General features: G+C 34.4%; 1 protein-coding gene across 1 annotated transcript; it reads right to left on the reverse strand.

Moving 5' to 3' along the window:
• Positions 1 to 2,473: 2,473 nt before the first annotated feature.
• Positions 2,474 to 13,845, reverse strand: LOC105042208 (uncharacterized). Its single transcript, XM_010919330.4, has 3 exons — positions 13,695 to 13,845; positions 13,271 to 13,498; positions 2,474 to 3,011 (listed from the first exon to the last, which is right to left on the reverse strand). Exons 2-3 carry the CDS (start codon positions 13,460 to 13,462, stop codon positions 2,649 to 2,651), a joined length of 555 nt encoding a protein of 184 aa, XP_010917632.1. The 5' UTR covers positions 13,463 to 13,498; positions 13,695 to 13,845; the 3' UTR covers positions 2,474 to 2,648.
• Positions 13,846 to 16,295: the final 2,450 nt, after the last annotated feature.

Here is a 16,295-nt window from a genome sequence, read left to right on the forward strand (position 1 = left end):
GGTGGTTGGCCGTGACAACCACCACCAGAAAAGCAAAGGAAAACAAAAACAAAAAAAATGTTGGCAATACGTGAAATAGGGGAGGGGTTTTGGGGTCAAAATCTGGCTACTTCATGCCGAGTTTTTGTTGATGTGGTCCGAAAGATGAGGAGAAATGCCAAGGAAGAAGATTTGAGAGAGATTAAGACTTCATACTTTGCCTCCGGTGGTGTTTAGTCACGACATAAATTCTTTATGCACCACCCACAGTGTAGAAAATCTGACGTGGAGCGCACCGCTTTGCCCTATTGGACCACGTAGCCACCATTTTCCAACGTACATTTAATATCCATAGTTCTACTTTTTCGTTTGAAATTTTGAACGATGAAAATGCACCTTTCCTTCAAAAAAAATTATGATATCTGTGCTGATATTATGATATCCTGCATTGAAATTATGATTTTTTGCATAAGATGTCATAATTTTTTCATAGGATGTCATAAAGAGTGAAGAACATTTTTGTCATTGAAAAATTATCATATCATAAAGAGGGAAGAGCATTTTCGTCATTGAAAAATTGATGATAATTTTTTAATGACGAAAATGCCCTTCTCTCTTTATGATATTTTGTGAAAAAATTATGAAAAATTTTTCAATGACAAAAATATCTTTTCCTCTTTATGACATTCTATGAAAAAATTATCATAATTTCAACGCAGGATGCTATAATATTAGCACAGGATGCTATAATTTTTTCACATTGAAAGAGATATTTTCGTCATTCAAAATTTCAAACAAAAAAAAGTAGAACCGCAGGCATTAAATGGACATTAAATGCGTGTTAAAAAATGGTGACCATGTAGTTCAATAAGACAAAGTGATGCACTCCATATCAGATTTTCTATACCGCAGGCAGTGCACAAAGAATTTTGCTTAGTCACAGTGGTGGTGGGCTATGTTTGGTGAAACTCAAACCAATCGCCAACCAATTTTGCTCTGAGGTCAGGATCTTAGTGTGGGATTGGAGGGGAGTTGGGTTAGCCCTTAAATAGAAGGGACAAAGCGCCAAGAACCCTTCTCGATATCGGATTTCCTTTGACAATATTGGGATGAGCCTTCCTCCTATCGTATTCTCCTTCTCTTCTTTCTTTTTTTCAAGAGGGGATACAGATGCCAAAAAATATCAACAAATATCAATTTGGACTTAAAATCATTCAATAAATCATGAAAAATAATTAGATATTTTAGAGATCAATAAAAAAAATAATTTGCTAATTTGACCAGCATGTTCTGCCGTACTGAGTGTCGGTATGGTACCGATTGAATCCGTATCGGTTGGTTGGTATTGTATCGAACTGATTGCTGATCAACATGGGTACGGGTACCGGTTCAGCCTTGGTTCAAATCTTTCCTAGGATTAAACAACACTATAATAAAGTTTACAATATTGCTGCTTCCATTTTCTAATTCTAATATTTTCAATACTTGAATATTGTTTAATTTGAAGTAAGCATATGATGCTGTAACCATCCAGACTAGAAGTTTTACATTTGTATTTTACTTTTTGGCTTCACTTATGCTACTGGAGAGTTCGTATGTAATGCAAATTAGTGACCATGATCTTTTATTCAAATAGTAGACTTTAAATGTCTTGGACTGTTTGTTCCTCTGTAGACTTAATGGATGATATCTCTGTTAGTCATGACAGTGGTAATCTATTTTGATGACAGGTCAATGTACTATTCGTTTATACTTTTAACCAACATAAAAGAGATTTAACTATTTTGTTTCTACTGAACTTAAATGTCATATTGCTTTCAGTCATATTCCATGATCGTATGCCTGTGCTAATGTTCTAATGTCCATAACAGAGCAGAAAATTTACTATGTTTATCACCAGTATTGTTGGTTCTACCATTTTGATGTTTTTCTTGTAACCACTGAACTACAGATTTTTTGGCATGCTTTTAGAACTCAAAAGAAAGGAGCAGGATGTAAGGTGTTGATGCAGATTTGTCATGGTTTTTGTCAGACATTGAAGATGGAGAGCTGCATGAGCTTAAGGAGAAACTTGTCCAGAACATGTAATGGGAAATCATCTTAAAAACACAGTTTTCATTTGCTACATGGTATTCTCTCTACTCACCTGTCATGGTGAACTGCATCAGTCTGGTGCCACAGAATGCAAACCAGATTACAACTGGTCTTCAATGAAACTCCAACTGCAATAATGCTTCTCTTTTCTGGCTCTGCAAAACTAATGGACCGGCAAACCCATCACGGGTTTAGAGTTATGAATGGCCTCAAGTTTACAGGATTGTTGGTGCAGTAAACTCTGCTTCTGATTGGAGCAGATCGAAATATGGAACATACACTTTTTGTTAATTGGATGTCAAAAGAAAGACGTACCGGAGAAATTGTAATCCATGCAGGTAATTATTTTCAGACTAATCAGATAGTGTCATTTTCATTTGCAACATGAAAGAGAGAAACATAGGCAGAAGATGTGCACTTTTTTCCCACAAACTGATGAGAATATAAACAATGTGTTACTTTCGTTTGCAGCATGAGGCCATGGATTGGTTTACATGGGAGAAAACCTGTTCTCTCTTGACCTTTAATTTGTTCGCATTAAACAAAATACAAGACAAGCATCATCTGAGTCCAAATTAGGTTGCTGTTGCTTTCCCGGGTACTCTCTGGGCTATCCATCCCAGGCCATCATATAATCCCTCACCGGTGAGAGCACAACAAGCTTGGATGTGCCAGTCATGGTTCTTGATGCTATGGAGGGAGAGGGCATCAGTGATCTCAGCTGGAGACATTGCATCCTTGAGGTCCTGTTTGTTAGCAAATACGAGCACCACGGTGTGCTCAAGGTCTGCATGCTGAAGCAGCCTGAAGAGCTCATCCTTCATGATGGAGATCCGAGCACGGTCAGTGCTATCTATCACAACAATGACAGCATGAGCTCCCCGGTAATATGTTGCCCAGGAGGCTCTCAGTCTATCTTGTCCCCCAAGATCCCAAACCTGGTTGGTCATAGCATGATGTGAGATGGACAGCGGAAAATGTTTGCAATGCTTACGATCAAAATGACTTGAAAATGCCCATGATTTGAAGATAATGCAATAAGCTAATTATCAACAGGAACAGCCTGAACCCTGACACTCCAAAATCAAATTCTATTTACTCATCACACAACATGAGCAAAGTGCATGCCAAGAATGATGTGAACCTTTTTTTTTTTTTTTGCATTTAGCTTGCTAATCTGGGAGATAGGATAAATAATTTATCTAAAATAATTCAATATAGTTAAACTTTAAAAGACGCAAACCTTTTCAATATAGCAGGATTTTGATTTAAATTTCCTTCCTAAGAGTGAAAAAACAGGTTTTTAAGTTGCTTCCCACTTCAATAACAGGACGATGCAAAAGTTTAGTTTGCAAAATCTAACTGAAACTGAATCACCGGTGACAGAAGACCGGAGAGATCACTGAGGCATAATTGGTGATACATGCCAAAAGGGTTGAAGATTTCCACAAGAGTATAACAGGAGCAGTTTTCAGACTAGGATGACTAAGAAAGGTCATTATCTATACGGTACTGAGACCTCATATTTGATAGAATTGGAGATATATCTTGAGCTCATGACATCAAACTTAATTATGAAGACATGGTGTACTGCAGGTAGAACTGAAGAATCATCCAAAGAAGTAAAATATATAAAAACACAAACAGATGCATGCAGATTAAGCAGGAAAAGCAGGCATGGTTTGCAATTAACTTCACATTCAACTTCAGTAAATATCTGTAAAGTAGCTAGTCACAAAGACTGGATGAGTACAAATGCGAATTTTTACTAACAGGGCAAGTTTGATCTCATTTTAGAACCCAAGAACTGACACACTATCCTACTTTGAAGAGTAGAAAGCGTTTCAAATTCCCCTGTCAACACATCTATCTTGAAAAAGAAGGAAAAAAAAAACAATGCAGAACCAGACATAACACAGCCTACTGGTGTCATGATGAAATTAGTTCTGCTTAAAAACTCTATTCGCCAAGGATCAGACCATCCTACTGATTGTGAAAGGACTAATGGTGTCTGTTGGGCATAACAGAACATAACCAAATGCTATCGAAGTTGAAATTTCAGTATAACATTGTCCAAGACATATTTTTGATCTAGTTAAAGAATAGTTTGATATTAGCACTTATTAATTTGATAGGTCAGCATGAACACTTAATACCTGCAAATAGTGTAGTTTGCTCCAGGATTTAGAGATTGAGGATGCAAACTTTGTAATTTATGTCTTTAGAGAAATAAGATCTGCCAACTATGTTCATTTCAAATCTTAGACCACATTAAGCATTCAGTATATTCTGATAACAATCACAAAGCAGTAGTCCAACTTGAGGAAAAATTGGAGTTCCTAGCCATATAATGTCATGACAACACAATTGGCAGCATCAGATTATTGCTTAACAATGCATCCTATGATTACCTAAATACGCAGTTAAATAAGCCCTTAAAAAACCTACACCCAACTTTATCAATAATATGTCACCCCTAATCAACCGCTGATTTGAGTAGCCATGTCAATAACATCAAACATGTTCTGCCAAATATTTACATGTATCTACCAACTAGCCAAGTTCCTAAATTCACCACACAGGTAAACAGATGAGCCAAAATGTGTCAGACAATGACCATGCATTAGAACTAAATTTTCAAATCAAAGTACCAAAGACATGAGTTAGGAAACAAATCAGTCATTTTTACCCTCTAAGAACGATAAAACTTAACAAGGATTTATTCAACTTGGCACAAGCCCACCAAGAGAGAGATGAAGAAAAGTACGCATAAAAAACTCAAGGACATAAGGGAGCATCATTACTTGGATCACAAATGCTGCAATGATAAATCAGTTTAGAAACTCTCATCCAGTAATTAACCCAAATAAAAAGCCAAATCCAGCAGTATCATATGCAAGATCTTGCCTTTAAGCATCAGCATAAAGGTCCTTCCATTATCTTGAGATAGCAAATTATTATCAAAACTTGCATTTCAAGTTTTCTTTCCCTGCAGATCATAAATAAATTGAACACTTGTCTTTTTCCTTTCTTTGAGGCAAAATCTGGAGTAGTTCACTTACTACTGTGTCACAAATTATTTGACAGAATTTTTCTGAACTTTTCAGAGTTTTTTAAAATTTCACAGGTTTCCAGGGATTTGTTTTGTTTTATTTTTAAAGATTACTATAAAAAATTTCCATATGTTGCGGTCAGAATATTTTATTAAAAATTGTGCCTATTGATAGAAGTTTGACCTTGCCAAGTTAAACACAGGCTAGTGACCAGTCTACTGAAAGATTATATATATTCTTATATCTAAAATCCAATTCTTGAGTACCTGCTGCAATCTACCGCATTAATTCTAGCTTGAGAAAAGTGCATACTATCAAGTTGAACAAAATCATCACAAAATTAATCTCACTGGCTAGGGATATTCATTATCAACATTTCCAATAATTGAAGCATTACAATGTTGAAGACAAGGTTCCAGATACCAGTACTGGACCTTATACTGGTTTCTTACTGGAATGGTACGATACTAAGTACCTACAGATGATATGAGATATGCAACCTCGTACTGACACACTATGGATTGATGCTGATTTTCTGCTAGGATGGCATGGTATCACTCATACCTTTCTATTCCAGCAATTTTTAAAACCTTGCTTGAAGATTTCATAAAATGCATGACCGAACATCTGGAAACTTTGTCAAGATTCTAAAAAAATAAATAAATAAATTATTATATTATCATGTAGACAAATGTTTTATGACTTGGAATGTCAAACAATAAAAAGAATCTATAAAATGAAGTGAGACTGTTGAGAAATATATGGTAAAAATAAGAAGGATAGAGCGAGAATGTGTGTTAGAGAGGCATATGAGCTCTCCATTAGTTAAAGACAAATGTGATGGAGAATGCATTTAGAATTTGATAAGGTAATGGAATGGATGATGAAAACTTTAAGAGGCTACTGTAGGAAAAGTGTTCAAATATTCATCAGAAGAATTAGGACAGAGAGAAGGTAACACAGATAAATACGCCCCAGAAAAGGAATATTGATAAATATGGAGTGAAAGGGTTTGGAAAACTTGCAAAGACACTAAAATAAGCAAACATAAAAGGAATGAGAGGTGAATGAGGATTCATGAAACTGACGAGAAACAGCTTGGATAAGGCTTGAGGTTGTGATTATAGCATTTCTATGATAATTGTCCAGAAGGGAGGAGAAAAAACAGCCTGTTTAATACTACCTAGTAGTCCTGTACCAAATCCTCATCCACTGCCCCATTAAGCTTCTTTGCAATAACAATAAAAATGGGTATATCAATCACATGGAGAAGCAACAAATATAAACACCATTAGAAGCATCAAAACATTGCACCATCTAATGTGACTAAGAGAATATCAAGGACCAGAATTCTTCAAATCCATAATAGTAGGCTCTAAATTATATATCTAAAGTTTCCAAAACTGCAATCATACCATATATAAAGACAAGTCTCCATTCCTGTATCTTCCTCATTACACAACAAATTATGGGAATCACTTTTGATAACTACAATGAATGATGATTTTCACCAAAAACAGCCATCATTAAGTAACCAAATCTTTAGATCTTTAACTTTTTTTCTTGTAAAACAACTTCAGAAAATAACAAGAAGATAACTCATTTAGAAAACAAATATTCACCAGCTAATGCAAAGTATTAAAGAAATTAACAATCCATAAGATCCCTCAAACTAACAGTGAATACCCAATTCCCGCCGCATTCATTAATAAAGCATCCCAAGAGTGAAAAGCCATTTGACAATAGTCTGTTAACTTGCTTTTGTTAATCTCACCACAAATACCACTTTCTTTTTTCGAATTCATTGTTTCCTTCCTCAACCTTGGTTTGACAAGCTCTTATCCCATCTATTGAAGTGCTTTAGTTAATACCAGGCAATATTGACAAGAACTTCTAGAAATAGCTTTCCTGGCAAAAGGAAATTTCATCTGAAGACCATGATAGTTGTACATTCCCCACCACATTGAATAAGATATTGATGACAGTAGAAAGCGAACAGAGTAAAATATATAAATTAGACAATCTTATATTATATTTTTTTTCTTTTAGAGCTTTAAACGGATCAGATTCAGGTCAGATCGATGCTGCATCTTCATCCAAACTCAATAAGACAAATTGAATTTCGATTTGGGTTCGGATCCATCAAAATGGATAAGCTTTAAACTCGAATCTGAACTCAGTTAATAGCCAAATTCGAGTTTTGATTAGAGTTTTAATGGGCTATTCAACGCATGATTTTATCTTATATTTCCTCATGCTAATTTTTTGTTTTTGTTCTCCTTCTGCCACTTATTAGATTATATTAACAAAGTTATGACTTTAGAATATTAGCTATAACAAGGCATAACAATTAATACGAGTGAATATTAGTATTAAAGAATTTAGTCATATTAGGAACAAACTTTAAGTTGCAATTCATATTAAATTTGATTGAAATGAATTGAAATCTAAGTGTCAGTCAGCATTCAGAACTGAAATGACAATAGGCAAGGGTTAAGGAGAGCATGCGTGAGAAAAAGTACAAATTCATATGTTCAGAAAAGGAATCAATGCAAGTCACATGGAAAATCCTCTTTATATTACTATACACATACATACATACATACATACATACATATATATGTACACACACACACACACATATTTGGGTTATCTAGTTTTTGGATTTGAATATAGCTAGATCCAATAGGAGGGAAAAAATCTACGAAAAAATAGAATTGTACAACCGTACAGACATCTTTTGTACATAGAGCTCCACAATGAAATTTGCATTTTCTTTTTTTTCTCTTGTATTCTATTGAAGAAAGAAATAGAAACCACCCAATTCCAATGGTTGAATGATCCATTTACCACCCTTCCTTTTATAGGAAAAGAAACACGAGGATGGTAATGTTGCTTTATATATTTATTTTGTTTGTGATTTTAGCAATCCCAAAATTCCTTCTTGATACGATTAAATGAGGAAAAGGTGATTTTCTTTTTCCATGTTTGTACATTTTCTTTCATAACATAAATATCAGAAAGAGAATTCTGGTGTGCAAGAAAGATGGTTTGTGATGCTGAAATGTACCCCCAACACAAGATTAAATCCAGATCCTATAATGGAATCTAAACTTCGATCAATAAGGTTCCTAGAAACTTAAATTCAATCCGTACCTGACTATTAGAATTTAATCAGATCAAACTATTGGTTTTCCAGTACCACTTACACCCCTAATATTTTTATGGAGATATGAGAAGCATGTGAAAAGGAGTAACAGGGTCTAACCAGCTACAGATTTCCAAAGGACATATTTTCAGATAATCCAACAATATAGAATCCAAAAACAGAGGGAACATTGTAAATTATGTGACTTACTACTTGAGAAGAAGTTACTCTGGCTTTGAAGTGCTTCAACTTGCTATCCACAAGTTTCAATATTGAAATCTTTATAAGCAGAGAGCAGATCTACCACCCAATTGCAAATCTGCCTCAAAGAAATTTTTACTACAAAACTATTCAAGAAAATGATACCAATAGATTTTATTAGATTATTACTAGTAGCTTCCCTCATAGTAACTTGATTAAGCCAATGATCTGCGACCTAATAGTGCAAAAGTATTTGGAGGAAGAAGGATTTAAGAAACTACTCCTAATTAGGGGAAAGAAAAAAAGAAATTCCAAGACTATTAAATGCCTCCAGGCTCCAACAATAGTTAATTGAAACAAAACAGATGATAGTCTAAGGTTCACCGTATCAGTACCGGATCCCGTACCAGTGAAATTCTGTTTAATGTCGGTACGCGGTTCGGTATGGTACGGCAATATTGGTACGCTTCGGTATGGCGTATCGGTACGAGACCGGTACGGTACGATACAGACGGTACGGGGCAGTATGGTATTCCTTGGATGATACCAAGTAGGAAGAAAAGATGGATAAATATGTCCTTTAAACATGGGAAAACATAAGGAAGACAAACAAACTAAACAAAGATTAAAAGGTTTAAATCATAGTTGCTGGTTTGGAGTCACTATCAGTCTCAAAGATTTTAAGTTTCAACTAAAACCATATGCTTCAACCAACACCAAACTAAAGCCAGGGGCCCTAGTTTCAGCTTCAGTCCAACTTTGGTGGTTTCAGTTAGTTCCAATCAAAACTGACCAATTTTGGTAAGAATTGACCGGTTCAACCTAATTTCAGGGGTTTTGATCAGTTTCAACTAAAACCAATCGAAACTAAGCATAGATATCATTTAAAGCCTTGTTTTGATGTTTGCTATCATATTTTTGACATTTCTTTGTTTATTTAAGTACATCAGCTACATAGATTTTCGTCGTTTCTTTGTCATTTCTTTTCTTTTGAGCTAAAAGAGGAATACATAATAAAGATAATTCTTGATGACTAGGCTTCTAATGGCCCTTATCATAGAATTTTATAAAGATTTTTGTAAACGACTAAATACAAACATATATTTTACAAATGAAAAAAATCAAACATTTCATAACTTCTTGGATTAGCGAAAAGCTATCTCACTATTCCTCATCTCTATTAGTACTTTCACCTACATTGTGATGATGATGATTATGATGACCAGTATTATTTGCATGTTACCTCGCAATAGGATGTGGTATTAAACAGGTAAAATAAGATCCATCGTATCGTCCTGAAATGGGGCATATCGGAGGTGAACCAGCATGATTTGACCCCTCAGTTTGAGAAACTAGTGATGACATGGGAGAAGGAAAAGGAAGGAGAGGAAGAGAGGGTGGGAGGGAGGAAGAGCGTGAAGGGGGGGGAAGGGAGGGAGAGAGAGGCTAGGATAGGGAAAGAGAGGGGGCTCAGAAGCTTTCCTTTCATCCTCCACTCATCCGCAGGCCCCATTGGGTGGAGCCCCCCGACCCTAAATCTTTTGCCGTTCTTTAAGTGGAGTGCCCCTATTTCATTCGAAACAGGGGCTCTACCCAGTTGGTCCTATGGACAAAAAGAGGAGGAGAGCTTTCAAGCCTCTCTCTCTCTCTCACACACACACAGCTGAGCCCCTATTTTATTTGAAATAGAGGCTCTGCCCAATGGGGCCTGTGAACAAGCAAAGGGATTCCAAGCCCCTCCTCTCTCCCTCACCAAGTATCTCTCTCTCCTCTCATCTATCTCCCTCTCTCTTTTCCTCTCTCATCCTCTCTAGTTTCCCTTGGTGGTACATACTAGAACGGCACAGCACAATACCACATCGTGCTACCTGCCTACTGGCATGGATGCTGGTTCTAGTACTATGGACCTTGGCTAAAATTAATTTATTTTATACTATTGCATACTTGTTTTGTTAGATTACGCTTGATTGATAAATATTCGGTATTTTTCTCAAGAGATTACTACATTAATATGGTAATTCATTGCATTAATATGCAAATAATGTAATTTCAGATTGAAACTACCCAAGCTATATAAATGATGATCTTAAATACCCTCAAACACAATTAAATAACAAAAAATGACTTGCCTAAACAACCCAAACTATATAAGTTATGAAATTGATAAATCAAAATCAAATAATGGAAAATTTGTTGTGTTGATTTCTATTGATTTTACTAGTTTTTAAGATTTTTTCTAACTTTTTGACCAAAACTACTAATTCTAAAACTCTGATTGAGTGATCGAAACCTAAATTGAAACCAGGTTCTAAAACGTTGTTAGTAAAGTAGAAGAACAGCTCCAAAAATCATCAGAAGAAAGTATCAATAACATCATGCTTATTTAAGGAAAACCTTCTAAGTCTATAATGTAGGCCACATTTGTATTAGTGGTTTTAACATAAAAGATCTATACTTTATATTCATGAAAAGTTCAATGATAATATCAATCAGCTTTAGTTCAGCTAGTTGACATCTCTCCCCGCATAGGAGAAGCACAAGGTTCGAATCTTGCTGGTGGCATCCGTGTTGTATTTCTGAAAATAATTATTTGTGGTTAATGTACAATTATAGATCAAATTGATAAGATGATTACGACATAATGTCTTAATTATCTAACAACTATAATTACTGTTTAGAATTATCTTCATGTTTTCTCGCATAAGATGGGCATAGCACTCAGCAAAAGTATTGTACTAAATAACACTTCCCATTAACAACACAACAAATCCCTTCATTGAATTTGCATACATCTTGAAGTTCAATGGGATGATTACATGAATCAGGAGAAAGCATGCACAGTCTCCCATAAGATATGGAATATTCTTTGCAAGAAGACCTGAAGACCAATTTCTTTGCCACCATATGTGGAACCACTTGAAGCTCATTCAAAGAAGCTGCAGTACTCCAAAGGGTAGAAATATTACTAGTCATAATGAAGTTCTTGCATTTGCACTTGAATTCAAGCTCCAATGTTTAATATCTTGTTGGTTGGGAAAATGGTTTCAAGTCTCACATCTTTATGCCATTATATATGACTAGGAGAGTATTCAGGTTGCCAATAATCCAATGATCAGTAAGCAACCAAGAATATTATGGATGACAGCCAACATGTCCATCGGTACTCAATGATCATCAATTATGTTTGCCTTCCATCGTTCAGCTTATTGACTTCATTGCAAAGTATGGCACCATATTAAGCATTCTCCTTGGACCGGATATATTTTTTTGCAAATGATCCAAAATGAGTTATGATTTGCATGATTGCTCAATTTATGTATATTCATTCTGCACATTATACCAGTGTGACATTTTGCATAGCAAAGTGTTTATTATTTTTTTTTCAAGTACTGTTGGCAACAATTATGGTACACAAACTGCATTTTTTCCCTAAATTCTCTCACAGAGGCAAGCATAAGCATGTAGCATTTTCTAGATTTCTTGCTTTTAATGTCAAATAGATACATATGTAGCTATGTGCATATATAAAAGAATTTTGGAATTATTTTTGGTAATATAATAATCATCACCTAATGTACATTAATTTAATGCATTTTAGTGGCATAGGTACAGGATACAAGTAACATAAAGAAAAAAAACAAGTTGCTTTGCCCTTTATCAAGGTATAAAGTAACTAAAGACATTGACCAGGCACATTAAAAGTACTCCCCTTCAAATGTTATATAATAAACTGTTGTTTCTTTAACCATAGCCAAAACTCCAAAGGGTTCTCCTACCTCATTAAAGATTCCTCGGAATTTATATTTCTGTTCTGTTAATCCTGAAACAGCTCAAATAACAACTCCCAATCAATGTCATGTATTTCCTAACTCCTACCACTCCATCCATTCTATCCTTAAAATTCTTAACATCACAGGACGAAAACTCTCCTTGTCAAACAGTCAAATCCATATGCAATGTCTCAAAATTCAGCTATTTCATATCGAAGTAAAACTGAAATGAATGTGTATATGTAAATCACCCAAAATAACTATATAATGAGAAACTACATCAGAATATTCCATCACATCATCACTACAATACAGCACAACTAAAAAGTTTGCTAAAGTCCTAAGAGACGACAAACTTCATATGCCAGTGTTATATAGTTAACACTCACCCCAACTAATGTATTAAACTCTTCCCCAACAAAAAAAAAAAACAAAGTCAACCATAAAATATCGAAGTTAACAGGAAACGGTAAACTATATGCTTATGCTTACTTACAGGTCCTGGGAAAAGGACTTGCTGACTCATATAACAAAAGACTAAAGAGAATTTAAGCCACATGTTGCCTTATTGACCTCCATCAAGCAAACTGCTAACCCAACCTGCGCTTCTTACTATTTAAACTCTCTCCAAAGATCAATCTTCTGATTTTGATTTGTTTATGTATGGACCATATCATTAAGCTTTAGTTCATCTAGGTTCTTTCGCTACATCTCTCCTTGTAGATTATCAGTTCCCCCTTCCCCACAACAGAATAGCAACTTCACTTCTCTGTTGCAACATTTGGTTAAAGATCGATAACCTTTTAATCTTCTGATCTAAATTTGTTTTTCCATAGATTAGTGCCCAGTTGACTCAGTAACATCCTGTTAACTAACGACCCATGACATCCGAAACTTCAGAAGAATTCAAATAAATAACCAACTAAGCAATCCATTTTTAGAACAGTAACTTAAACAGGAAAACAACCATCAGCTGCAAAACAGATTGGAAAGAACGGGGGAAAAAAGAAGAAACATTCACCGACCTCAAACCTTATGTTCTTGTAAACAACCTCCTCGACGTTGCTCCCAATGGTAGGACTCGTGTTGACGACATCTCCAAGATGCAATTTGTAAAGAGTCGTCGTCTTCCCGGCATTGTCCAACCCAACCACCACAATCTTGTACTCCTTCGCGGGGAACAACATGAACCAAAACCTTGACACCAGCGCCCCCATCTTCCGCCTCAAGATCCAATACTTTCACCCTCAAATCTAAAACCAGAAGAGAAATCCAAACTCTAATACCACTACTTACAAAAAAAAAAAAAAAGAATTCAAAGAAAACATCTTGGGGGAAACCCTAATAGCCGCCATCGATCTAGGACTACAAGAACTAGAAAAGAAGAAGAAATTGGCGAAGAGCTCGGAATTGACGCAGGGGGAGAGGGAGGGGTAAAAGGGATCTCACCTGATGACGGAGAAGGGAAGAAAGTTGAAGACTGAGAGCTCGAAAGGTGATTTAATGGCGGAGATCGGAGGTTTTTCCCTGGTCTTTTCTCGGGTGGATACCGAGGAGGGGAAGAAAACCAGAGAAAAACCCTAATTCGGAGGACCGGGACGAAGCGCGGAAGGAGAGTCCGAATATATTTATAGGGAGACGAGGATGGTTGCTAACGGAAATGGATAGCTGTCGGAGCCAGCGTGGGATGGTGAGTTGGAACTCACGGAGTCATGAATGCGCACATCACAATTACAAAAATCCTTTTGGTACGCGCACCACGGCACATCCGATGCGCGGAGTTTATTTTACGACGGTTTCTCTCACATCATCTCAATAATGTTAACTCCAAATCAAAAGTATCTGGATTCTTTTTACTAACCAAGTCCATCGATTTTCTAATTTATAATAATAATAATAATAAAATATAATATATAATAATATATAATTAGATAATATATATCTAATAAAATAATCATTCAGTATTGAAATATAAACTTTCAAATAAACAACATAATATTCATCGGTATATATTATATAGTTAAATAATACATATCTAACAAAATAATCATTTAATATTTTAATATATATTTTTAGATAAATTAAAATATATTTTATAGAATATAATATTCACTAATATACAATATGTAAATAGTGATACATATCTAATATTTTAATATACTCCTTTAGATAAATAGATATAGAGTTTTCATAACACAATGTTTATTAGTGCACAGTATATAACCAGATAATACATACTTATCAACTTGATACATATTGTAAGCTTATTTGATACATATACAATAATATCTAATATTTTAATATGCTCCTTTAGATAAATAGATATAGAGTTTTCATAACACAATGTTTATTAGTGTACAGTATATAACCAGGTGATACATACTTATCAACTCGATACATATTGTAAGCTTATTTGATACATATATCTCATAGCGATTCAACAAACACCTCTAAATAATTTGATGCATAGTTTTTAGAATACAATGTTCACTAATACATTATTTATGGTCAAGTGATATGTATCGAGCAAAATAGTCATCCATACATAACTCTAGATAAATCAGTTCATACTTTCCAAAATATAATGTTCATCGGTATATATTATATAGTCAAGTGATGCCTATCTAGCAAAATAATCATCCAGTATTTTAATACATACTTCTACATATATCTATACATAGTTTCAAGAACATGATATTCACCAACATATAGTATATGCCTAGATGATATAAACTCGTCGGCTTCTTGATATATATTCTTTAATCAGAAAATATATATATATATATATATATATATATATATTTGGAGGAGAAGAAAGAGACTCAAGGAGGAGAAGAAAGGCCTTGTGGAGAGAAGAGATAATGGATGAAGAAGATGATGGAGAAATTATTGACAACGAAGAACAGATGATATGAACAAATAGCCTCCCATTATGCACATGATTTTTTTTTCTTTTTTTGTTTATTTTATTAAAATTATGAGACTACTGGACTCCATTAATAGTAGGAGTTCCATGCTAATTTGATTTTATATTTCCTCTTTAAGATAGATATTGGAGGAGACATGGCAAAATAATAAGCTTATCCTATATGATATCCTCTAATGCATGCATCAGAAGATTTTTGTTCGTATCATAATGTGCTTACGTTGGAGGTGTCTTCCCAAGGATGATACCGAAGTATAACTACATGTGACTAGGACTGAGATTTGGCCGGATTGATTTTTATTATGAATAATAAATCTTGCATATGCAAAATGATCATTCTTTTTCATATGATGAGCTAAAAATATAATCTATTTTTTCTACTTCGTTTAGAAACTAGTTCATACTCACACAATGAATATCATAAAGAAAGAAAGGATATCAGAAGATTTTTCAAATATTTATTACAGCTAATTATAAGAATAGTGTATGAAGGTTAGTTTGATGGTACGTTATCAAGAAAAGAGTTTCAATAAAGCATAATTTAATATTAAATATTAAAATTTTTAAGTTGTACTGATAAATGCCAGAGGTTGAATTTCTAATCAAATCATATAACATAGAAAAAGTAAGGAAGAGAATGAATGCTCAAGCAAATCTTATATGCTTGTAAATTAATGATAGTCCCTGAGAAATAGAAATAGTCAAGAATTCATGGTTTTCAAAATATAATGAAAAATATAAACTTAACTTAAAATTTTGTTTGAGGTATAATAAAAAATAAATATTAAAATTCTTGTACACAATATATTATTCTTAGAATAGATCTGAAATAACTTGCTGAGATATAAAAGCAACTCCTTGCTTATCAGCTTCAGATTATGAGCACTATACAGAGCATGTCTCCTAATCATATTTGTAGGCAAGTGCTATAGCTTGAGTATGCAGCATATTTCTATTGGGTTAGGAATTTCATGGATCTAGCCCAATAAAGAGATCTATATTGTTTTTCTTCATATCACGGATCATCTCATGAGGGTTGTAACCAAAAATTTCATAGCAGAAGCTACCATTAATATTTAATAGAAGATTGATGAACTTTAAATTGGCATATCTTTCCTATAATT

The sequence above is a fragment of the Elaeis guineensis genome, chromosome 3, assembly GCF_000442705.2.
Source record: "Elaeis guineensis isolate ETL-2024a chromosome 3, EG11, whole genome shotgun sequence".
Taxonomy (NCBI): Eukaryota; Viridiplantae; Streptophyta; class Magnoliopsida; order Arecales; family Arecaceae; genus Elaeis; species Elaeis guineensis.